This window comes from Nerophis ophidion, linkage group LG26 (assembly GCF_033978795.1).
Source record: "Nerophis ophidion isolate RoL-2023_Sa linkage group LG26, RoL_Noph_v1.0, whole genome shotgun sequence".
Classification (NCBI taxonomy): Eukaryota; Metazoa; Chordata; class Actinopteri; order Syngnathiformes; family Syngnathidae; genus Nerophis; species Nerophis ophidion.
The window spans coordinates 31,704,689-31,732,655 of NC_084636.1; the positions used below are offsets into that span (position 1 = coordinate 31,704,689).

At 37.4% G+C, this 27,967-nt stretch overlaps 1 protein-coding gene across 7 annotated transcripts in view; it reads right to left on the reverse strand.

The window, feature by feature from the left end:
• Nucleotides 1-27,967, reverse strand: part of herc2 (HECT and RLD domain containing E3 ubiquitin protein ligase 2) — a 274,014-nt gene that overhangs the window by 134,231 nt on the left and 111,816 nt on the right. For 4 of the 7 annotated variants that reach the window (XM_061888266.1, XM_061888265.1, XM_061888267.1 and 1 more), the window contains exons 45-52: nt 25,986-26,131; nt 25,651-25,918; nt 21,928-22,070; nt 8,215-8,313; nt 7,987-8,155; nt 7,794-7,919; nt 7,612-7,720; nt 3,896-4,035 (exon numbers count right to left, since the gene is read on the reverse strand). In XM_061888266.1, coding sequence (XP_061744250.1) covers nt 3,896-4,035; nt 7,612-7,720; nt 7,794-7,919; nt 7,987-8,155; nt 8,215-8,313; nt 21,928-22,070; nt 25,651-25,918; nt 25,986-26,131 — 1,200 coding nt within the window. The remainder of the gene's footprint in view (nt 1-3,895; nt 4,036-7,611; nt 7,721-7,793; nt 7,920-7,986; nt 8,156-8,214; nt 8,314-21,927; nt 22,071-25,650; nt 25,919-25,985; nt 26,132-27,967) is intronic. The other 3 variants (XM_061888270.1, XM_061888269.1, XM_061888264.1) reach the window with 1 other exon arrangement.

A 27,967-nucleotide genomic window follows, 5' to 3' on the forward strand; every position in this document is an offset into this window, starting at 1 on the left:
CAGCCAGGCTTTTAAAAAAAATAGACCTAAAAATGAGTGATCATCAATCTTCACCAAGACGTCACTTAAATGACATTCACGGTACCGGAGGGTCTTGTGAGATGACGCTGGCTGCTGCAAGATCATTATTATGAAAATATGACCGAGAGGAAGGCGAGAAACACTTTTTATTTCAACAGACTCTCGCGCCGTACCTTCCGTCAAAACTCTAAAGGCCGACTGCACATTTCCTATCTCCACAATAAAAGCCCTGCTTCATGCTGCCTGCGCTAACTAAATACAGAGTCTCGGAAAACTGGCGTGCACAAGCGATCCCTCAGAAAGCTGGCGTGCACATCACTTGTGCACGCCAGCTTTCCGAGACTCTTATTTTGTTAGCGCAGGCAGCATGAAGCAGGGCTTTCATTGTGAAGATAGGAAATGTGCAGTCGGCCTTTAGAGTTTTGACGGAAGGGACGGCGCGAAAGTCTGTTGAAATAAAAAGTGTTTCTCGCCTTCCTCTCTGTCATTTTTTCATAATAATGAACTGGCAGCAGCCAGCGTCATCTCACAAGACCCTCGGGTGCCGTGAATGTCAATCAAGCAAGCTACGGAATTTGCCGCCAACGTTTTTCTTGTAAAGTGTATGGAAGCTGGATGAATTAGATGCCAAAAACCAACCACTTTCATGTGGTATTGTACAGAAAGGACAACTTTTTTTCTCCTCCATTTGAAAATGTGGGCGTTATCATCATTACTGTCTGATTCCAATCAATGCAAGTCATCAGAATCAGGTAATACACCAACTTATATTCTTGTCTTCGTGAAAGAAAGACGTCTATATGTGTTACACATGCTTGTATTATCATTAAACACATTTAACTTGTTTACAAAAATGTCTCTTTCATAAATAAATAAATATAAATGATATATATAAATGAGGTAGATTGCCTTGAGTTGGTCAATTGAAAAGTAGCTCGCCTGCAGAAAAAGTGTGGGCACCCCTGGTATATACATACATACATATACTGTATATACATACATATACATATATATATATACAGTACAGGCCAAAAGTTTGGAAACACCTTCTCATTTCAATGAGTTTTTTATATTTTCAGGACTATTTACATTGTAGATTGTCACTGAAGGCATCAAAACTATGACACCTGTGAAGTGAAAACCCTTTCAGGTGACTACCTCTTGAAGCCCATCGAGAGAATGCCAAGAGTGCGTGAAAAAGTAATCAGAGCAAAGGGTGGCTATTTTCAAGAAACTAGAATATACAAACCCCGTTTCCACATGAGTTGGGGAAATTGTGTTAGATGTAAATATAAACAGAATACAATGATTTGCAAATCCTTTTCAACCCATATTCAGTTGAATATGCTACAAAGACAACATATTTGATGTTCAAGTCAAAGTAGAAAGATGGAGGCGGGAAGCTTTTAGCCTTTAGCCACACAAACACACGGTGTTTCCTTGTTTAAAATTCCCGGAGGTGAAGCTTTACTATGGATCAGAGCGGTCAAGCGAACATGGATCCGGCAGTTTTCGGTGAGAAAATTGTGGAAATAAGTCGCCTCTTACCGGAGATCAGCGGAGCCAGCGTCCTCCTGCACCTGCCGCGACTTCTCTCAGAGACTCTGGCGTCAAAACACCCGTGGCCACACCCCTCCGACTTTAAGGTACTATTTAACTCACTAAAACACTAGCAACACAATAGGCAGATAAGGGATTTCCCAGATTTATCCTAGTAAATGTGTCTAAAAACATCTGAATAGCTGTCACTGCCCTTGCCTTTTGCTTTTGTTTTCCCTAGGCCTTCACTCTAAATTTCCTCATCCACGAATCTTTCATCCTCGCTGAAATTAATGGGGAAATTGTCACTTTCGAGACCCAAATATCTCGAGCTGCTGCTGGCTATGATTGTAAACAATGTGAAGATGTGAGGAGCCAGACAACCAGTGACGTCACGCGCACATCGCCTGTTACTTCTGGTAAAGACAAGGAGCGAACCATCCAGACTGTTATCGACGCAAAGTTCAAAAGCCAGCATCTGTGATGGTATGGGGGTGCATTAGTGCCTAGGCATTGGTAACTTACACATCTGTGAAGGCACCATTAATGCTGAAAGGTACATACAGGTTTTAGAACAACATATGCTGCCATCTAAGCGCCGTCTTTTTCATGGACGCCCCTGCTTATTTCAGCAAGACAATGCCGAGCCACATTCAGCACGTGTTACAACAGCGTTGCTTCGTAAAAAAAGATTGCGGGTACTTTCCTGGCCCGCCTGCAGTCCAGACCTGTCTCCCATCGAAAATGTGTGACGCATTATGAAGCGTAAAATACGACAGCTGTTGAACGACTGAAACTCTACATAAAACAAGAATGGGAAATAATTCCACTTTCAAAGCTTCAACAATTAGTTTCGTCAGTTCCCAAACTTTTATTGAGTGTTGTTAAAAGAAAAGGTGATGTAACACAGTGGTGAACATGCCCTTTCCCAACTACTTTGGCAGGTGTTGCAGCCATGAAATTCTACGTTAATTATTATTTGCAAAAAAAAAAATCTAGTTTATGAGTTTGAACATCAAATATCTTGTCTTTGTAGTGCATTCAATTGAATATGAGTTGAAAAGGATTTGCAAATCATTGTATTCTGTTTATATTTACATCTAACACAATTTCCCAACTCATATGGAAACAGGGTTTGTAGAATATCTTTTCAGTTATTTCAACTTTTAGTACATAACTCCACATGTGTTCATGCACATGTTTTGATAACTTCAGTGACAATCTACAATGTAAATAGTCATGAAAATTAAGAAAAAGAATTAAATGAGAAGGTGTGTCCAACCTTTTGGCCTGTCCTGTACATTTTCATACATATACCGTACAAACATACATATATACATATGTATTTCCACACATACATATACTGTATATACATACATATACGATATTTCCATACATACAGTGTATGTACATGTACATACATATACTGTATATAAATATACTGTATATACATATATTGTTTACACATATGTATATATATACATCCATCCATCCATTTTCTACCGCTTGTCCCATTCATAGAAATATAAATACATACATACATATACACACACACACACATTAATATATATATATATATATATATATATATATATATATATATATATATATATACATATATATGTATATACACACATTAATATATACATATACATATACATATATATATATATACATACATACATATATATATACATATATACATACATACATATATATACATACATACATATATATATTTACACATACATACAGATACATACACGCACGCCCGCACGCACGCGTCCATCCATTTTCGACCGCTTGTCCCATTCATAGAAATATAAATACATACATACATATACACACACACACATTAATATATATATATATATATATATATATATATGTATATACACACATTAATATATACATATACATATATATATATACATATACATATATATATATACATACATACATATATATATACATATATACATACATACATATATATACATACATACATATATATATTTACACATACATACACATACATACACGCACGCACGCACGCACGCGTCCATCCATTTTCGACCGCTTGTCCCATTCATAGAAATATAAATACATACATACATATACACACACACACACACACACACATTAATATATATATATATACATATATATATATATGTATATACACATAATATATACATATACATATATATATACATACATACATATATATATATTTACACATACATGTACGCACGCACGCACACACGCACGCACGCACGCACGCACGCACACACACATATATATCAATATGTTTTTGAGTGTGTGTGAGACTGACCAGGCTCATTGATTCTGCCAAAAGAATGCCTGCTGTTGTGTCTGCGTGTCTTGAAGCAGTTTTCGCAGAAGTCAAAGTCGTCACAGTTCCTGCACTTGAACCTGGCACCATATATGGGGAACATCTGACAGCCGTCACACCTGAAGACAACACATTTCACTTTAGGTGTGCAGTTAAAGTACTGGACTGCCTTTCATAGAAATAAAAATAAACACACAACTAAATATTGTAGTCCTTGATTACACACAGCTAACTGACTATATGGATTGGCATGTAAAATGTGTGATATTGTGCAATACAAGCAGTCCTGCAGCGTGTTTACTTATATGTGATATCATGTGCGATACAAGCAGTCCTGCAGTATGTTTACTTGTGTGTGATATAATGTGCGATACAAGCAGCCCTGTAGCTTCTTTACTTGTGTGAAATCATGTGCGATACAGGCAGTCCTGCAGCGTGTTTACGTGTGTGTGATATCATGTGCGATGCAAGCAGTCCTGCAGCCTGTTTACTTGTGAGCGATATCATGTGCGATACAAGCAGTCCTGCAGCCTGTGTACTTGTGTGTGATATCATGTGCGATACAAGCATTCCTGCAGCCTGTTTACTTGTGTGCGATATCATGTGCGATACGAGCAGTCTTGCAACGTGTTTACTTATGTGTGATATCATTTGCGATACAAGCAGTCCTGCAGTGTGTTTACTTGTGTGTGATATCATGTGCGATACAAGCAGTCCTGTAGCCTCTTCACTTGTGTGAAATCATGTGTGATACAGGCAGTCCTGCAGCGTGTTTACTTGTGTGTGATATCATGTGTAATACAAGCAGTTCTGCAACATATTTACTTGTGTGTGATATCATGTGCAATACAAGCAGTCCTGCTTACTGGTGTGTGATGTCATGTGCAATACAAGCAATCCTACAGCCTTTTTACCTGTGTGATATCACGTGCGATACATGCAGTCATCCAGAGTGTTTACTTGTGTGTGATATCATGTGCGATACAAGCAATCCTGCAGACTTTTTACTTGTGTGTGATATCATGTGCGATACAAGTAGTCCTGCAGCCTTTTTACTTGTGTGACATCATGTGCGATACAAGCAGTCCTGCAGACGTTTTACTTGTGTGTGATATCATGTGCGATACAAGCCATCCTGCAGCCTTTTTACTTGTGTAATATCATGTGCGATACAGTCAGTCCTGCAGCGTGTTTACTTGTGTGTGATATCGTGCGATACAAGTAGTCCTGCAGACTTTTTACTTGTGTGCGATATCATGTGCGATACAAGCAGTCCTGTAGCCTCTTTACTTGTTTGAAATCATGTGTGATACAGGCAGTCCTGCAGCGTGTTTATTTTTGTGTGATATCATGTGTGATACAAGCAGTACTGCTTACTTATGTGTGATTTAGTTTATTTAGTCTAAGAAGACTTACATTTTTAACTGCTTAACTTTAAACTGGAGGTTCCACTGTACAAACCTTTTATATAGTCTAAGACTAAAGTTGGTAGATGGAAGTTCAAATGTACAAACTTATATACAGTCCAAGAAGACTTAAGTTGGTAAATGGAGGTTAAAATGTACAAACTTGTACATAGTTCAAAAAGATTTAAAATGGTAAATAGAGGTTCAAATGTACAAACTTATATATAGTCCAAAAAGACTTAAGTTGGTTAATGGAAGTTCAAATGTACAAACGTATATATAGTCCAAGAAGACTTAAAATGGTAAATAGAAGTTCAAATGTACAAACTTATATATAGTCCAAAAAGACTTAAGTTGGTAAATGGAAGTTCAAATGTACAAACTTATATATAGTCCAAGAAGACTTAAGTTGGTAAATGGAGGTTCAAATGTACAAACTTGTACATAGTTCAAAAAGACTTAAAATGGTAAATAGAGGTTCAAATGTACAAACTTATATATAGTCCAAGAAGACTTAAGTTGGTAAATGGAGGTTCAAATGTAAAAACTTGTACATAGTTCAAAAAGACTTAAAATGGTAAATGGAGGTTCAAATGTACAAACTTATATATAGTCCAAAAAGACTTAAGTTGGTAGATGGAAGTTCAAATGTACAAACTTATATATAGTCCAAGAAGACTTAAGTTGTTAAATGGAGGTTCAAATGTACAAACTTGCATATAGTCCAAAAATACTTAAGTGTGTAAATGGAGGTTCAACTGTACAAATGTATATGTAGTCCAAGACGATTTAAGTTGGTAAATGGAGGTTCGACTATACAAACCTTTTTTATAGTCTAAGAACACTTAAGTTGGTAAATGGAGGTTCAACTGTACAAATTTATATATAGTCCAAGAAGACTTAAGTTGGTAAATGGAGGTTCAAATGTACAAACTTGTATATAGTCCAAGAAGACTTAAGTACATAAATGGAGGTTCCAATGTACAAACTTGTATATAGTCCAAGAAGACTTAAGTACATAAATGGAGGTTCAAATGTACAAACTTATATATAGTCCAAAAAGACTTAAGTTGGTAAATGGAAGTTCAAATGTACAAACTTATATATAGTCCAAGAAGACTTAAGTTGGTAAATGGAAGTTCAAATGTACAAACTTATATATAGTCCAAGAAGACTTAAGTTGGTAAATGGAGGTTCAAATGTACAAACTTGTACATAGTTCAAAAAGACTTAAAATGGTAAATGGAGGTTCAAATGTACAAACTTATATATAGTCCAAAAAGACTTAAGTTGGTAGATGGAAGTTCAAATGTACAAACTTATATATAGTCCAAGAAGACTTAAGTCGGTAAATGGAGGTTCAAATGTACAAACTTATATATAGTCCAAAAAGACTTAAGTTGGTAAATGGAAGTTCAAATGTACAAACTTATATATAGTCCAAGAAGACTTAAGTTGGTAAATGGAGGTTCAAATGTACAAACTTATATATAGTCCAAGAAGACTTAAGTTGGTAAATGGAGGTTCAAATGTACAAACTTGTACATAGTTCAAAAAGACTTAAAATGGTAAATGGAGGTTCAAATGTACAAACTTATATATAGTCCAAAAAGACTTAAGTTGGTAGATGGAAGTTCAAATGTACAAACTTATATATAGTCCAAGAAGACTTAAGTCGGTAAATGGAGGTTCAAATGTACAAACTTATATATAGTCCAAAAAGACTTAAGTTGGTAAATGGAAGTTCAAATGTACAAACTTATATATAGTCCAAGAAGACTTAAGTTGGTAAATGGAGGTTCAAATGTACAAACTTGTATAAAGTCCAAAAATATTTAAAATGGTAAATGGAGGTTCAAATGTACAAACTTGCATATAGTCCAAAAATACTTAAGTGTGTAAATGGAGGTTCAACTGTACAAATGTATATGTAGTCCAAGACGATTTAAGTTGGTAAATGGAGGTTCCACTGTACAAACCTTTTTTATAGTCTAAGAACACTTAAGTTGGTAAATGGAGGTTCAACTGTACAAACTTATATATAGTCCAAGAATACATAAGTTGGTAGATGGACGTTAAAATGTACAAACATATATATAGTCCAAGAATACTTAAGTTGGTAGATGGACGTTAAAATGTACAAACATATATATAGTCCAAGAAGACTTAAGTTGGTAAATGGAGGTTCAAATGTACAAACTTATATATAGTCCAAAAAGACTTAAGTGTGGTTCCAGCATACAAGTTTTTCATTGTACAGCCATGATCAGGGTGAGTCTAAAGTCTGACCTGATCCCAGGGTGCACACTGGGAACCAGCTCCATCTCAGCCAACAAGCCGGTCCAGTGCGACTGCTGAGGGAAGTCCACGATTACGTCCTTCCCGTTGGCACTGAATGCTGCATTAGAGCGAGGGAGGTGACAGTCTGGGGTTAAAAAGGTGACACGTCATGACCCAAAAGACACACTTGCCTTTGACCACGCCCACACTCCTGTGGGTGACCGAGCCCCATTTGTACTTTGGCGTGGTGACAGAAGGTTTCACTATCACTTTGTCGCCGATCTTTATATGGGAGGGAGAACTTTGAGGTGGGAATCCTAAAAGGAAGAGTGGCGGCGTCAAAAAGATGTCCAGGACTACATCGATGGAGACCCACTAGCTCACCAATCAGCTCGATGTGGATGTAGCGCACCCAGTAGGTGCCCCCCTTCTGCTGCCAGTCGCACTGCACGTTCAAGTCGTGGAGCCCGTCGCGGTCCAGCTTGATCACTTTGCCCGTGTCTCCGTCATACACTTCCTCGTACGCCCTGCAGCACTTCACCATCATGCCCACCTGTGGACACGCCCACCATGTCATGTTGACGCTAGCCTGGTGTGGCGTCATCCACTTACCTGAATGTTCTCTCGCACGTAAACGGCATAGTCGTCGTTACTTAGGAAATCTGATCTCTTCTTGAATGTCTGGCTTTCCGTCACCACTGCACCAGGAGGCTAAACATAAACATACACATAAGCGTGAACATAAACGTAAACATACACATAAGCATATACGTAAACATACACGTAAACACAATCATACACATCCATGTAAACAACCATACACTTACACGTAACCATACATGTACGCTTACACCTAACCGTATACATAACCATATATGTGAACATACACGTAACCATACACTTACACGTAACCATACAAGCAACTATAAACATAACCATACACTTACACGAAAGAACACACGTAAACATCCACATAAACATACACATCCATGTAAACATACACGTAACCATACACTTACACATAAGAATACACGTAAACATCCACATAAACATACACATCCACGTAAACATATATGTAAACATACACGTAACCATACACTTACACATAAGAATACACGTAAACATCCACAAAAACATACACATCCATGTAAACATACACGGAACCATACACTTACACGTAAGAATACACGTAAACATCCACATAAACAACCACATCCACGTAAACATATATGTAAACATACACGTAACCATACACTTACACATAAGAATACACGTAAACATCCACATAAACATACACATCCATGTAAACATACACGTAACCATACACTTACACGTAAGAATACACGTAAACATCCACATAAACATACACATCCATGTAAACATACACAGAACCATACACTTACACGTAAGAATACACGTAAACATCCACATAAACATACACATCCACGTAAACATATATGTAAACATACACTCACATATAGCTATACAAGCAACTATACACATATACATAACCATACACTTACATGTAACAATACACATAAACATACACAGCCACGTAAACATACACATAACCATACTGTTTATGTAAACATACACGTAACCATACACTTACACATAACCATAAATGTAAACATACACGTAACCGTACACTTACATGTAACCATACACATAACCATAAACTTACACATAACCATAAATGTAAACATACAAGTAAACGTACACGTAACCGTACACTTACACGTAACCATACACCTACATGTAACTGTACACTTACATGTAACCATACACATAACCATACACTTACACATAACCATAAATGTAAACATACAAGTAAACATACACGTAACCGTACACTTACACGTAACCATACACAAAACCATACACTTACACGTAACCGTACACTTACATGTAACCATACACATAACCATACACTTACACATAACCATAAATGTAAACATACAAGTAAACATACACGTAACCATACACTTACACGTAACCATACACAAAACCATACACTTACACGTAACCGTACACTTACATGTAACCATACACACAACCATACACTTACACATAACCATAAATGTAAACATACAAGTAAACATACACGTAACCGTACACTTACACGTAACCATACACAAAACCATACACTTACACGTAACCATACACTTACATAATAATAATAATAATAATGGATTAGATTTATATCGCGCTTTTCTATTGTTAGATACTCAAAGCCCTCACAGAGAAGTGGGAACCCATCATTCATTCACACATGTAACCATAAAAGCAACTATACACATACACATAACCCTACACTTACACGTAACAATACAAGTAAACATGCACATACACGTAAACATACACATAACCATACACGTAAACATATATGTAAACATACACGTAACCATACACTTACACATAAACATACACGTAACCACAAATACACATAAACATACACGTAACCATAAACATATACATACAAGTAAACATACAAACTACCGTTCAAAAGTTTGGGGTCACATTGAAAAGTCCTTATTTTTGAAGGAAAATCACTGTACTTTTCAATGAAGATAACTTTGAACTAGTCTTAACTTTAAAGAAATACACTCTATACATTGCTAATGTGGTAAATGACTATTCTACCTGCTAATGTCTGTTTTTTGGTGCAATATCTACATAGGTGTATAAAAACCCATTTCCAGCAGCTATCACTCCAGTGTTCTTGTGGTACAATGTGTTTGCTCATTGGCTCAGAAGGCTAATTGATGATTAGAAAACCCTTGAGCAATCATGTTCACACATCTGAAAACAGTTTAGCTCGTTACAGAAGCTACAAAACTGACATTTGTTTGAGCAGATTGAGTTGCTGGAGCAACACATTTGTGGGGTCAATTAAACGCTCAAAATGGCCAGAAAAAGAGAACTTTCATCTGAAACTCGACAGTCTATTCTTGTTCTTAGAAATGAAGGCTATTCCGTGTGAGAAATTGCTAAGAAGTTGAAGATTTCCTACAACGGTGTGTACTACTCCCTTCAGAGGACAGCACAAACAGGCTCTAAACAGAGTAGAAAAAGAAGTGGGAGGCCGCGTTGCACAACTGAGCAAGAAGATAAGTACATTAGAGTCTGTAGTTTAAGAAACAGACGCCTCACAGGTCCCCAACTGGCATCTTCATTATATACATATATATAGTCCAAGAAGATTTAAGTTGGTAAATGGAGGTTCAAATGTACAAACTTGTATATAGTCCAAGAACACTTAAGTTGGTAAATGGAGGTTCATTTATACAAATGTATGTATAGTCTAATAAAATTTAAGTTGGTAAATGGAGGCTCCAGCCTACAAACATATATATAGTCCAAGAAGACTTAAGTTGGTAAATGGAGGTTCAAATGTAAAAACGTTGATATAGTCCAAGAAGACTTAAGTTGGTAGATGGAGATTCAACTGTACAAATGTATGTATAGTCTAAGAAGATTTGAGTTGGTAAATGGAGGTTCTACTGTACAAATGTATATATAGTCTAAGAAGATTTAAGTTGGTAAATGGCGGTTCCAGCGTACAAACTTATACACAGTCCAAGGACACTTAAGTTGGTAAATGGAGGTTCAACTATACAATGTATATATAGTCTAAGAAAATTTGAGTTGGTAAATGGAGGCTCCAGCCTACAAACATATGTATAGTCCAAAAGACTTAAGTTGGTAAATGGAGGTTCAAATGTAAAAACTTCTATATAGTCCAAGAAGACTTAAGTTGGTAAATGGAGGTTCAAATCTAAAAACTTGTATATAGTCCAAAAAGACTTAAGTTGGTAAATGGAGGTTCAAATGTAAAAACTTATATATAGTCCAAGAAGACTTAAGTTGGTAAATGGAGGTTCAAATGTAAAAACTTGTATATAGTCCAAAAAGACTTAAGTTGGTAAATGGAGGTTCAAATGTAAAAACGTTTACATAGTCCAAGAAGACTTAAGTTGGTAAATGGAGGTTCAAATGTAAAAACTTGTATTTAGTCCAAAAAGCCTTAAGTTGGTAAATGGAGGTTCAAATGTACAAACTTGTATATAGTCCAAGAAGACTTAAGTTGGTAGATGGAAGTTCAAATGTACAAACTTATATATAGTCCAAGAAGACTTAAGTTGGTAGATGGAAGTTCAAATGTACAAACTTATATATAGTCCAAGAAGACTTAAGTTGGTAGATGGAAGTTCAAATGTACAAACTTATATATAGTCCAAGAAGACTTAAGTTGGTAAATGGAAGTTCAAATGTACAAACGTATATATAGTCCAAGAAGACTTAAGTTGGTAGATGGAAGTTCAAATGTACAAACTTATATATAGTCCAAAAAGACTTAAGTTGGTAGATGGAAGTTCAAATGTACAAACTTATATATAGTCCAAGAAGACTTAAGTTGGTAAATGGAAGTTCAAATGTACAAACTTATATATAGTCCAAGAAGACTTAAGTTGGTAGATGGAAGTTCAAATGTACAAACTTATATATAGTCCAAGAAGACTTAAGTTGGTAGATGGAAGTTCAAATGTACAAACTTATATACAGTCCAAGAAGACTTAAGTTGGTAAATGGAGGTTCAAATGTACAAACTTGTACATAGTTCAAAAAGACTTAAGTTGGTAAATGGAGGTTCAAATGTACAAACTTATATATAGTCCAAGAAGACTTAAGTTGGTAGATGGAAGTTCAAATGTACAAACTTATATACAGTCCAAGAAGACTTAAGTTGGTAAATGGAGGTTCAAATGTACAAACTTGTACATAGTTCAAAAAGACTTAAGTTGGTAAATGGAGGTTCAAATGTACAAACTTATATATAGTCCAAAAAGACTTAAGTGTCAACATCTACAGTGAAGAGGTGGCTGCGGGATTCTGGGCTTCAGGGCAGAGTGGCAAAGAAAAAGCCATATCTGAGACTGGCCAATAAAAGAAAAAGATTAAGATGGGCAAAAGAACACAGACATTGGACAGAGGAAGACTGGAAAAAAAGTGTTGAGGACGGATGAATCCAAGTTTGTGAAGAACGTTTGTGAGACGCAGAATTGAAAAAATGCTGGAAGAATGCCTGACGCCATCGGTTAAGCATGGTGGAGGTAATGTGATGGTCTGGGGTTGCTTTGGTGCTGGTAAGGTGGGAGATTTGAACAGGGAAAAAGGGATTCTGAATAAGGAAGGCTATCACTCCATTTTGCAACGCCATGTCATACCCAGTGGACAGCGCTTGATTGGAGCCAATTTCATCCTACAACAGGACAATGACCCAAAACACACCTCCAAATTGTGCAAGAACTATTTAGAGAAGAAGCAGGCAGCTGGTATTCTATCAGTAATGGAGTGGCCGGCGCAGTCACCAGATCTGAACCCCATTGAGCTGTTGTGGGAGCCCATCCAACCAATCCAACTTGTGGGAGATGCCTATTGAAGCGTGGGGTGCAATTTCTCCAGATTACCTCAACAAATTAACAGCTAGAATGTCCAAGGTCTACAATGCTGTAATTGCTGCAAATGGAGGATTCTTTGACGAAAGCAAAGTTTGATGTAAAAACATGTTTACTTGTGTGTGATATCATGTGCAATACAAGCAGTCCTGCTTACTTATGTGTGATGCAGCATGTTTACTTGTGTGTGACATCATGTGCGATACAAGCAATCCTGCTTACTTATGTGTGATGTCATGTGCGATACAAGCAGTCCTGCAGCATGTTTACTTGTGTGTGACATCATGTGCGATACAAGCAATCCTGCTTACTTATGTGTGATGTCATGTGCGATACAAGCAGTCCTGCAGCATGTTTACTTGTGTGTGACATCATGTGCGATACAAGCAATCCTACAGACTTTTTACTCCTGTGTGATATCACGTGCGATACAAGCAGTCCTCCAGAGTGTTTACTTGTGTGTGACATCATGTGCGATACAAGCAATCCTACAGACTTTTTACTCCTGTGTGATATCACGTGCGATACAAGCAGTCCTCCAGAGTGTTTACTTGTGTGTGATATCACGTGCGATACAAGCAATCCTGCAGACTTTTTACTTGTGTGTGATATCATGTGCGATACAAGCAGTCTTGCAACATATTTACTTGTGTGTAAAATCATGTGAGGTACAAGCAACCCTGCAGCATGTTTACTGGTGTGTGATATCATGTGCGATACAGGCAGTCATGTGGCCTGTTTTACTTGTTTATGATATAATGTGTGATAAAAGCTATCCTGCAGTGTTTGCTTGTGTTTGATGTCATGTGCGATACAGGCAGTCATGTGGCCTGTTTTACTTGTTTATGATATAATGTGTGATAAAAGCTATCCTGCAGTGTTTGCTTGTGTTTGATGTCATGTGCGATACAAGCAGTCCTGCAGCATGTTTGTGTGTGATATCATGTGCGATACAAGCAATCCTGCTTACTTATGTGTGATGTCATGTGCGATACAAGCAGTCCTGCAGCATGTTTACTTGTGTGTGACATCATGTGCGATACAAGCAATCCTACAGACTTTTTACTCCTGTGTGATATCACGTGCGATACAAGCAGTCCTCCAGAGTGTTTACTTGTGTGTGATATCACGTGCGATACAAGCAATCCTGCAGACTTTTTACTTGTGTGTGATATCATGTGCGATACAAGCAGTCTTGCAGCATATTTACTTGTGTGTAAAATCATGTGAGGTACAAGCAACCCTGCAGCATGTTTACTGGTGTGTGATATCATGTGCGATACAGGCAGTCATGTGGCCTGTTTTACTTGTTTATGATATAATGTGTGATAAAAGCTATCCTGCAGTGTTTGCTTGTGTTTGATGTCATGTGCGATACAGGCAGTCATGTGGCCTGTTTTACTTGTTTATGATATAATGTGTGATAAAAGCTATCCTGCAGTGTTTACTTGTGTGTGATATCATGTGCGATACAAGCAGTCCTGTAGCCTCTTCACTTGTGTGAAATCATGTGTGATACAGGCAGTCCTGCAGCGTGTTTACTTGTGTGTGGTATCATGTGTAATACAGGTAGTTCTGCAACATATTTACTTGTGTGTGATATCATGTGCAATACAAGCAGTCCTGCTTACTTATGTGTGATGTCATGTGCGATACAAGCAGTCCTGCAGCATGTTTACTTGTGTGTGACATCATGTGCGATACAAGCAATCCTACAGACTTTTTACTCCTGTGTGATATCACGTGCGATACAAGCAGTCTTCCAGAGTGTTTACTTGTGTGTGATATCACGTGCGATACAAGCAATCCTGCAGACTTTTTACTTGTGTGTGATATCATGTGCGATACAAGCAGTCTTGCAGCATATTTACTTGTGTGTAAAATCATGTGAGGTACAAGCAACCCTGCAGCATGTTTACTGGTGTGTGATATCATGTGCGATACAGGCAGTCATGTGGCCTGTTTTACTTGTTTATGATATAATGTGTGATAAAAGCTATCCTGCAGTGTTTGCTTGTGTTTGATGTCATGTGCGATACAAGCAGTCCTGCAGCATGTTTGTGTGTGATATCATGTGCGATACAAGCAGTCCTGCTTACTTATGTGTGATGTCATGTGCGATACAAGCAGTCCTGCAGCATGTTTACTTGTGTGTGACATCATGTGCGATACAAGCAATCCTACAGACTTTTTACTCCTGTGTGATATCACGTGCGATGCAAGCAGTCCACCAGAGTGTTTACTTGTGTGTGATATCACGTGCGATACAAGCAATCCTACAGACTTTTTACTCCTGTGTGATATCACGTGCGATACAAGCAGTCCTCCAGAGTGTTTACTTGTGTGTGATATCACGTGTGATACAAGCAATCCTGCAGACTTTTTACTTGTGTGTGATATCATGTGCGATACAAGCAGTCTTGCAGCATATTTACTTGTGTGTAAAATCATGTGAGGTACAAGCAACCCTGCAGCATGTTGACTGGTGTGTGATATCATGTGCGATACAGGCAGTCACGTGGCCTGTTTTACTTGTTTATGATAGAATGTGTGATAAAAGCTATCCTGCAGTGTTTGCTTGTGTTTGATGTCATGTGCGATACAGGCAGTCCTGCAGCATGTTTGTGTGTGATATCATGTGCGATACAAGCAGTCCTGCTTACTTATGTGTGATGTCATGTGCGATACAAGCAGTCCTGCAGCATGTTTACTTGTGTGTGACATCATGTGCGATACAAGCAATCCTACAGACTTTTTACTCCTGTGTGATATCACGTGCGATACAAGCAGTCCTCCAGAGTGTTTACTTGTGTGTGATATCACGTGCGATACAAGCAGTCCTCCAGAGTGTTTACTTGTGTGTGATATCACGTGCGATACAAGCAATCCTGCAGACTTTTTACTTGTGTGTGATATCATGTGCGATACAAGCAGTCTTGCAGCATATTTACTTGTGTGTAAAATCATGTGAGGTACAAGCAACCCTCCAGCATGTTTAATGGTGTGTGATATCATGTGCGATACAGGCAGTCATGTGGCCTGTTTTACTTGTTTATGATATAATGTGTGATAAAAGCTATCCTGCAGTGTTTGCTTGTGTTTGATGTCATGTGCGATACAAGCAGTCATGTGGCCTGTTTTACTTGTTTATGATATGTGTGATAAAAGCTATCCTGCAGTGTTTACTTGTGTGTGATATCATGTGCGATACAAGCAGTCCTGTAGCCTCTTCACTTGTGTGAAATCATGTGTGATACAGGCAGTCCTGCAGCGTGTTTACTTGTGTGTGGTATCATGTGTAATACAGGTAGTTCTGCAACATATTTACTTGTGTGTGATATCATGTGCAATACAAGCAGTCCTGCTTACTTATGTGTGATATCATGTGCGATACAAGCAGTCCTGCAGCATGTTTACTTGTGTGTGACATCATGTGCGATACAAGCAATCCTACAGACTTTTTACTCCTGTGTGATATCACGTGCGATACAAGCAGTCTTCCAGAGTGTTTACTTGTGTGTGATATCACGTGCGATACAAGCAATCCTGCAGACTTTTTACTTGTGTGTGATATCATGTGCGATACAAGCAGTCTTGCAGCATATTTACTTGTGTGTAAAATCATGTGAGGTACAAGCAACCCTGCAGCATGCTAACTGGTGTGTGATATCATGTGCGATACAGGCAGTCATGTGGCCTGGTTTACTTGTTTATGATATGATGTGTGATAAAAGCTATCCTGCAGTGTTTGCTTGTGTTTGATGTCATGTGCGATACAAGCAGTCCTGCAGCATGTTTGTGTGTGATATCATGTGCGATACAAGCAGTCCTGCTTACTTATGTGTGATGTCATGTGCGATACAAGCAGTCCTGCAGCATGTTTACTTGTGTGTGACATCATGTGCGATACAAGCAATCCTACAGACTTTTTACTCCTGTGTGATATCACGTGCGATACAAGCAGTCCTACAGACTTTTTACTCCTGTGTGATATCACGTGCGATACAAGCAATCCTACAGACTTTTTACTCCTGTGTGATATCACGTGCGATACAAGCAGTCCTCCAGAGTGTTTACTTGTGTGTGATATCACGTGCGATACAAGCAATCCTGCAGACTTTTTACTTGTGTGTGATATCATGTGCGATACAAGCAGTCTTGCAGCATATTTACTTGTGTGTAAAATCATGTGAGGTACAAGCAACCCTGCAGCATGTTTACTGGTGTGTGATATCATGTGCGATACAAGCAGTCTTGCAACATATTTACTTGTGTGTAAAATCATGTGAGGTACAAGCAACCATGCAGCATGTTTACTGGTGTGTGATATCATGTGCGATACAGGCAGTTATGTGGCCTGTTTTACTTGTTTATGATATAATGTGTGATAAAAGCTATCCTGCAGTGTTTGCTTGTGTTTGATGTCATGTGCGATACAAGCAGTCCTGCAGCATGTTTGTGTGTGATATCATGTGCGATACAAGCCCATGATGTCAAGGTTAGAAATCATTATTTCTAACCTTGTCATGTCTTGACTCTATTTTCTATTCATTTAAAAATGTATGCTGGTGAATAAGTGTGACTTTTCATGGAAAACACAAAAATGTTTGGGTGACCCCAAACTTTTGAACGTTAGTGTATGGTTACGTAAACATACGTAACCATAGACGTAAACATACACTTACACGTAAACATACACGTAACATACACATAAGACATCATTTAATATTGAAATGTTTTTACGTAACATTTAAGAGTGAGTTGATAGCAACTTCTGAAGATCATTTGCAAGTATTTGTTTCAGTTTTTTCCAAGGTGTGTTGTTGTAGTAAGGAAGTAGTCTTTGCCATTAAGTTCAATGTCTTCTGTTAATTCCTACAAAGGGATAAGAATCTTTCACATTTGAACTGATACGGTACCAATTCCAGTAGCCTGGAAATTTACACTGGTACTAAATGGTACCAATTTTCTGTATTTTTGAGTGTGGTAATAAATATTAATTGTTTTTTTATTATAAAACCTAATTTTTTGAATGGGCCGATTATGATAACTGCTCTCCAGTTGTTACATATTGTTTTGTTGACAGCATATAATCATTTGCAAGTATGACATTAAGCTGTAGCTGCAAGTCCAAGACGTTAGATGGCAGTAGTTTATGGTGTGTGGGTTTTTTTGCACCCTAAAAAGTGTTAATACTGTAAGTATTGTACTTATTGGACCCCAGCTGCTTGTAAATAAATAAATAAATGGGTTGTACTTGTATAGCGCTTTTCTACCTTCAAGGTACTCAAAGCGCTTTGACATTACATCCACATTTACCCATTCACACACACATTCACACACTGATGGAGGGAGCTGCCATGCAAGGCGCCCACTAGCACCCATCAGGAGCAAGGGTGAAGTGTCTTGCTCAGGACACAACGGACGTGACGAGGTTGGTACTAGGTGGGATTTGAACCAGGGACCCTCGGGTTGCGCACGGCCACTCTCCCACTGCGCCACGCCGTACCGTGCATCTTAGTTTCAGTTTTCTTTGACACATTTGGAGGCGTTGAAATCACCATGTAAAATCGCTAATGCTAATCAATAGCATGTCAATAGCAAAGTCAATGTATATTAGCATCAAGCTAGCACTTTTTGGGAAAAGTGTAGCCTTACTTTACTTAGATTGAGTCAATTTCTTTGCTGGCGTTGAAAATGGCAACTTTACCTAGAGGTAGTTGGGCAGAGTCAGCTCTCAGTGCTGCTGGAGTGATCGCCAAGTGCCAAAGTGCGAAGTGTCAGGCGCAACTAAAGTACCGTAAGATGGCACCGTTGGATTTTACATGAATCGGTGACAAGTAAAACCGGCGGACTCAGTACTCCTTTCTAGTCCCACATATAGATGGGTGCCTTTAACATTTGAACCAATATGGTACCAACTCCCAGAACCTGGGGACCGGTATTAAAGGGCACCAATTTTCTGTACTTTTGTGTGTGTTCATGTTGTAATAAATGTCAATTAGTTTTATAAAAATATATATTTTTTTATTTAACATAATGATAACTGTGCTGTCCAGTTGTCGTATCTTCTTTTCTTAGACTTTTTCATCTCATTTGCAAGTATTATATATTAGACTTGGCATGCAGATGCTCTTCTAGCACGTTAGAAGGTGAAGAGACCTCAGGAAGTAGTCTGTGCCATTAAGTTCCATTTGCCAGTCGTGTCTTCTAGTGAGTACTACAAAGTGTTTGTACTGTAAGTATTGTACTTAATAGTGTAGAGACATCAGGAAGTAGTCTTTGCCATTAAGTTCAATTTGTCAGTTGTGTCTTTTGTTGAGTACTACAAAGTATTTGTACTGCATTTATTGTACTTCATAGTGTATAAACATCAGGAAGTAGTTTTTACCATTAAGTCAAATTTGCCATTTGTGTCTTTGATTGTGAATTGTGAATTATATTTTATATAGCGCTTTTCTCTAGTGACTCAAAGCGCTTCACATAGTTATTGTACTTAATAGTGTAGAGACATCAGGAAGTAGTCTTTGCCATTAAGTTAAATTTGCCACTTGTGTCTTTTGTTGAGTACTACAAAGTGTTTGTACTGTAGGTATTGTACTTAATAGTGTAGAGACATCAAGAAGTAGTCTTTGCCATTAAATTCAATTCGTCAGTTGTGTCTTTTGTTGAGTACTACAAAGTATTTGTACTGCATTTATTATACTTAATAGTGTATAAACATCAGGAAGTAGTTTTTACCATTAAGTCAAATTTGCCATTTGTGTCTTTGATTGGGTACTACAATGTGTTTATACAGTAAGAATTGTACTTAATAGTGTAGAGACATCAGGATTTAGTCTTTGCCATTAAGTTCAATTTTCCAGTTGTCTTGAGTCAAGTACTACAATGTGTTTGTACTGTAGTTATTGTACTTAATAGTGTAGAGACATCAGGAAGTAGTCTTTGCCATTAAGTTAAATTTGCAACTTGTGTCTTTTGTTGAGTACTACAAAGTGTTTATACTGTAGGTTTTTTACTTAATAGTATAGAGACATCAGAAATTATTCTTTGTTATTAAGTTCCATTTCCCAGTCCTATCTTTTGTTGAGTACTACAAAGAGTTTATACTGTAGGTTTTTTACTTAATAGTATAGAGACATCAGAAATTATTCTTTGTCATTAAGTTCCATTTCCCAGTCCTATCTTTCGTTGAGTACTACAAAGTGTTTATACTGTAGGTATTGTACTTAATAGTGTAGAGACATCAGGAAGGTGTGTTTGCCATTAAGTTCCATTTGAAAGTTATGTCTTTTCTTGAGTACTACAAAGTGTTTATACTGTAAGTATTGTACTTAATAGTGTAGAGACATCAGGAAGTCGTCTTTGCCATTCGGTTACTTTTGCCAGTTGTGTCTTTTGTTGAGTACTACAAAGAGTTTATACTGTAGGTATTGTACTTAATAGTGTAGAGACATCAGGAAGGAGTGTTTGCCATTAAGTTCCATTTGAAAGTTATGTCTTTTCTTGAGTACTACAAAGTGTTTATACTGTAAGTATTGTACTTAATTAATAGTGTAGACATCAGGAAGTCGTCTTTGCCATTCGGTTACTTTTGCCAGTCCTATCTTTTGTTGAGTACTACAAAGTGTTTATACTGTAAGTATTGTACTTAATTAATAGTGTAGACATCAGGAAGTCGTCTTTGCCATTCGGTTACTTTTGCCAGTCCTATCTTTTGTTGAGTACTACAAAGTGTTTATACTGTAAGTATTGTACTTAATTAATAGTGTAGACATCAGGAAGTCGTCTTTGCCATTCGGTTACTTTTGCCAGTCCTATCTTTTGTTGAGTACTACAAAGAGTTTATACTGTAGGTATTGTACTTAATAGTGTAGAGACATCAGGAAGGTGTGTTTGCCATTAAGTTCCATTTGAAAGTTATGTCTTTTCTTGAGTACTACAAAGTGTTTATACTGTAAGTATTGTACTTAATAGTGTAGAGACATCAGGAAGTCGTCTTTGCCATTCGGTTACTTTAGCCAGTTGTGTCTTTTGTTGAGTACTACAAAGTGTTAATACTGTAGGTATTGTACTTAATACTAAGGATTGGTACTGAATCCGGTACTTTCTGGGCACCGACCGAACCACGTAAAATCCAACGGTGCAGTTTTACGGTACCTGGGTTGCGCTGGACATCACTCCTGCAGCACTGAGAGCGGACACTGCCAAACAACCTCTAGGTAATGTTGCAATTTTCAATGCCAGAAAAGAAATTGACTCCAAAAACTGCTCCAGCGTAAGTAAAGTAAATAAATAAATGATAAATGGGTTCTACTTGTATAGTGCTTTTCTACCTTCAAGGTACTCAAAGCGCTTTGACACTACTTCCACATTTACCCATTCACACACACATTCACACACTGATGGAGGGAGCTGCCATGCAAGGCGCCAACCAGCACCCATCAGGAGCAAGGGTGAAGTGTCTTGCTCGGGACACAACGGACGTGACGAGGTTGGTACTAGGTGGGATTTGAACCAGGGACCCTCGGGTTGCGCACGGCCACTCTCCCACTGCGCCACGCAGTGGGAAGCTTCACATTTCCAAAAATGCGCTAGCGTGATGCTAACATACATTGGCTTTATTATTGACATGCATTAGCCATTTTACGTGGCGATTTCAACACCTCCAAATGTGTCGCTGAAAACTACAACTAAGATGCAATTATAAGTAATAAGTACATTACTTACAGTATTAACACTTCACATGTAAGAGTAACTGTGTTCTGTTTTGCAGCTCCTACTAATTTTCTTTAGGGGACGAGGAACAAAACGGCGCCTTTGTCTCGTGCGAGTACACGGGGTGGCAGAAGTCAAGATGGCGTACCACAGAGAACGTCGGCTCAACCTCTTCAACTTCCTCCAGCACTTCCTCGTCAGAGTATTCGTCCGACACGGTGTCGGCGTCTGACGCCTCTGAGGTGTGAACATCGGGATGGTCCAGCAGCCAGCACACCAGAGCCTCCACACCTGCGGACAGACAATTGCTCTGGTTAAGAAGGAGGAGGAGGAGGTCCTACCTTGCTCTACAAACACTTTCTTGCATTTAATTATCTATTTTACGCACTTTAGGCCGCACCAGAATATAAGCTGCGCCATATATTAGCATATTAGCTAATGCTAAGGACGCTATCTTGATTACATTACGATTGCATGTACAAATAGGCATGAAAACACTCCTACAGACGGCAAAGATGGGACGCTTTAGTAAGAATTGTTTTAGTTACAAACCCCGTTTCCACATGAGTTGGGAAATTGTGTTAGATGTAAATATAAACGGAATACAATGTTTTGCAAATCATTTTCAACCCATATTCAGTTGAATATGCTACAAAGACAACATATTTGATGTTCAAACTGATAAACATTTTTTTTTTGTTGCAAATAATCATTAACATTAGAATTTGATGCCAGCTACACGTGACAAAGAAGTTGGGAAAGGTGGCAATAAATACAGATAAAGTTGAGGAATTGCTCATCAAACACTTATTTCGAACATCCAACAGGTGTGCAGGCTAATTGGGAACAGGTGGGTGCCATGATTGGGTATAAAAGCAGAACAAGGATGAGGCGAGGGTCACCAATTTGGAAGCAAATTGTCGAACAGTTTTAGAACAACATTTTATCAACAAGCTATTCCAAGAAATTTAGGGATTTTACCATCTACGGTCCGTAAAATCATCAAAAGGTTCAGAGAATCTGGAGAAATCACTGCACGAAAGCGATTATATTACGGACCTTTGAGCCCTCAGGCGGTACTGCATCAAAAACCGACATCAGTGCGTAAAGGATATCACCACATGGGCTCAGGAACACTTCATAAAACCACTGTCAGTAACTACAGTTGGTCGCTACATCTGAAAATGCAAGTTAAAACTTTACTATGCAAAGCGAAAGCCATTTATCAACAACACCCAGGAACGCCCCTGGCTTCGCTGGGCCCGAGCTCATCTAAGATGGACTGATGAAAAGTGGAAAAGTGTTCTATGGTCTGACGAGTCCACATTTCAAATTATATTTGGAAACTGTGGACGTTGTGTCCTCTGGGACAAAGAGGAAAATAACCCTTCGGATTGTTATAGGTTCAAAGTTCAAAAGCCAGCATCTGTGATGGTATGAGGGTGTATTAGTGCCCAAGGCATGGGTAACTTACACAGCTGTGAAGGCACTATTTATTCATGCTGAATGGTCCTTACAGGTTTTGGAGCAACATATGTTGTCATCCAAGCAACGTAATGGACGCCCCTGCTTATTTCACCAAAACAGTGCCAAGCCACGTGTTACAACAGCGTGGCTTCGTAGTAAAAGAGTGCGGGTACTTTTCTGGCCCACCCGCAGTCCAGCCATGTCTCCCATCGAAAATGTGTGGCGCATCATGAAGCGTAAAATACGACAACAAGGACTGTTGAACAACTTAAGCTGTAAATCAAGCAAGAATGGTAAAGAATTCCACTTTCAAAGCTTCAACAATTAATTTCCTCAGTTCCCAAACGTTTATTGAGTGTTGTTAAAAGAAAAGGTGATGTAACACAGCGGTGAACATGCCCTTTCCCAACTACTTTGGCACGTGTTGCAGCCATGAAATTCTAAGTTAATTATTATTTGCAAAAAAAAAAAAAGTTTATGAGTTTGAACATCAAATATCTTGTATTTGTAGTGCATTCAATTGAATAGGGTTGAAAAGGATGTGCAAATCATTGTATTACGTTTATATTTACATCTAACACAATTTCCCAACTCATATGGAAACGAGGTTTGTATATTGTAAAACTTACAATAGTGTTAAATGAAGAATCCGTTATAGTTCTCACTGGCACTCATCGAGGGCGGACGCTCCCCTTTCCTCTCCCTTCTGTGTCTTGTCTTAACTATTTTGTTGCCTTTTTTTGCACTGCTCTCCAAATCTAAACATTGGAACTATTTAACTGGCCTCAATGAAATTGACAAGATCTTGGCTTTGGGGGAACATGCTTGTCGTGACGGAGCGGTTGTTGCTGGACACACAACGGACTCTTGGGAGGAGAAGGAGTGCCGTGTGCCGGGCGACCCCTTCAGTGGTGAACGTGAAGATATCTACCGTATTTTTGGAGTATAAGTCACTCCGGGGAATAAGTCGCACCTGCCGAAAATGCATAATAAAGAAGGGGAAAAAACATATATGCGTTGCACTGTAGTATAAGTCGCATTTTTGGGGGAAAATGTATTTAATAAAACCCAACACCAAGAATAGACATTTGAAAGGCAATTTAAAATAAATGAAGAATAGTGACGAATAAATAACCAACTGAGAAGGTGCCTGGTATGTTAACATAACATATTATGGTAAGAGTCATTCAAATAACTATACTAAACTATACATATATATATATATATATATATATTTAAATTTAGTGGATGCGACTTATATACAGGTGTGCTCCATAGACCAGAACAGGGGTGCCCAAACTTTTTCTGCAGGCGAGCTACTTTTCAATTGACCAACTCGAGGGGATCTACCTCATTTATATATATCATTTATATTTATTTATTTATGAAAGAGACATTTTTGTAAACAAGTTAAATGTGTTTAATGATAATACAAGCATGTGTAACACATATAGATGTCTTTCTTTCACAAAGACAAGAATATACGTTGGTGTATTACCTGATTCTGATGACTTGCATTGATTGGAATCAGACAGTAATGATGATAACGCCCACATTTTCAAATGGAGGAGAAAAAAAGTTGTCCTTTCTGTACAATACCACATGAAAGTGGTTGGTTTTTGGCATCTAATTCATCCAGCTTCCATACACTTTACAAGAAAAACATTGGCGGCAAATTCCGTAGCTTGCTTGATTGACATTCACGGCACCCGAGGGTCTTGTGAGATGACGCTGGCTGCTGCCAGTTCATTATTATGAAAAAATGACAGAGAGGAAGGCGAGAAACACTTTTTATTTCAACAGACTTTCGCGCCGTCCCTTCCGTCAAAACTCTAAAGGCCGACTACCGCACATTTCCTATCTTCACAATAAAAGCCCTGCTTCATGCTGCCTGCGCTAACAAAATAAGAGTCTCAGAAAGCTGGCGTGCACAAGTGATGTGCACGCCAGCTTTCTGAGGGATCGCTTGTGCACGCCAGTTTTCCGAGACTCTGTATTTAGTTAGCGCAGGCAGCATGAAGCAGGGCTTTTATTGTGAAGATAGGAAATGTGCAGTCGGCCTTTAGAGTTTTGACGGAAGGTACGGCGCGAGAGTCTGTTGAAATAAAAAGTGTTTCTCGCCTTCCTCTCGGTCATATTTTCATAATAATGATCTTGCAGCAGCCAGCGTCATCTCACAAGACCCTCCGGTACCGTGAATGTCATTTAAGTGACGTCTTGGTGAAGATTGATGATCACTAATTTTTAGGTCTATTTTTTTCAAAAGCCTGGCTGGAGATCGACTGACACACCCCCCGCGGTCGACTGGTAGCTCGCGATCGACGTAATGGGCACCCCTGGTCCAGAAGATATGGTATAATAGAATCAAGTCATTTCCTATCCAATTGAAGAATAAGTTGACTACCTGGGACCGCAGATGCGCTGCCCGTGGTCCCCGACAGTGACTTCAGGGCGAACTCGATGTTCTTCCTGGGGAAGCCCATCTCCATCAGCTGCAGCACGATGGGGAGCGGCGGCACGGCGGATGTCTTGTGCTTCTTCTGCTTGGGCGGCCTGACGTGCTGCACGGTGACCGGCGTGGTGGCCTCGCTGGAGCTGCTCTCCTCGAACAGTGGAGAGGACGGGTGGGCCGACTCCACCGCCAGGTACTGACACACAGCCAGGGCCGCCGCCTACGTGCAGTCGAGGGAACGCGGGGGTCAGCAGCAGCAAGGGTTTAGTGAACTCGTGGTGACTCACCTCCATCTCCCGTCTGTCAAACACGGCTTTGATGGGCGAGGGCTGCGTGGCAGCGGACAGAAGCTGCTGCAGAAGGATGAGTGGAGGGAGAGGACCCTCGGGCGACAGGTCTCCTGCGTCAGGCGAGGACGCCACAGGGTCTTCTGCTGGACCACATTTTCACACAAAGCAAAGCTCACACAATACTTTTCTAAAGCACATGACTTGTTCTGTAAACATGCTATTTACTTAATCAATCAATCAATCAATGTTTACTTATATAGCCCTAAATCACTAGTGTCTCAAAGGGCTGCACAAACCACCACGACATCCTCGGTAGGCCCACATAAGGGCAAGGAAAACTCACACCCAGTGGGACGTCTATGAAAATAGAAAAATGCTAGTATCCACTAAGATAATACAAAACATTTTAATATACTATAATATAATCGATAATAAATATATTTTCCTATTATTTAATTCATTATTATATGGGGAAAAGAATACAACTTGTCTTAAATACAATAAAAAATGTTTTTTTAAACAAATTAGTATAATTGGTAATTAAAAAGTTCTTAATTACAAATAACAGAATACAATACATTTAATATAATATGATATAATGTAACATATGTAATTTAATAAACTATTGTACAATATATTAAAATTTACTTTTTATTTTTATATTTTTACCAATTCAAAATCACAGAATACAATACATTTAATATAATATGATATAATGTAACATTATATCATGTAATTTGGTAAAATATTGTACATTATATTATTGAATATATTATTTACCTTATAATTTATATTTTATGTTTTTACAAATTAAAAATCACAGACAATACATTTAATATAATATGATATAATGTAACATATGTAATTTAATACAATATTGCATATTTTAATATTTACTTTTTATTTTATATTTATATTTTAATCAATTAAAAATCATACAATACATTTTGTAATTTATTGTACAATATATTATTTACTTTTTATTTCCTATTTATATTTTTACCAATCAAAAAAAAAAATCACATAACAATACATTTAATATGATATCATGTAACATGATATCATGTAATTTAATACAATATTGTATATTTTAATATTTACTTTTTATTTTATAGTTTTATTTTAACCAATATCCTAGAATACAATACATTTTGTAATTTAATACAATATTGTACATTAACGTGTTTATTTTATAGCTTTATTTTTACCAATAAAATAAATCACAGAATACAATACATTTAATAGGATATAATGTAATATTATATCATGTCATTTAATACTGTATTTTATTATATAATATTGAGGATTAATCTTATAGTGTTACCAATTAAAAATCACAGAATAAAATACATTTAATATAATATGATATAATGCAACATTATGTAAGTTAATACAATATTAAACAATATATTATTAAAGTAAATATATTATTTACTTTATAATCATTTTTTTACCAATTAAATATCACAGCTAATACATTTAATGTAATATGATATAATGTAACATATGTCATTTAATACAAGATTGCATATTTTAATATTTACTTTATTCTATATTTATATTTTAACCAATTAAAAATAATAGAATACAATACATTTTTGTAATTTATTACAATATTGTACAATAGGTTAATATTTACTTTATTTTATATTTATATTTTTACTAATCCAAAAAAAATCACATAATACAATTATTTAATATGATATAATGTAACATGATATCATGTAATTTAATACAATATTCTATATTTTAATATTTACTTTTTATTTCATAGTTATATTTTAACCAATATCATAGTATACAATATATTTTGTAATTTAATACAAAATTGTACAATATATTAATGTATGTTTATTTTAAAATTTATATTTATACCAATACAAAAAAATCACAGAATACAATACATTTAATAGGATATAATGTAACATTATATCATGTCATTTGATACTATACTTTATTATATATTATTATTGACGTTT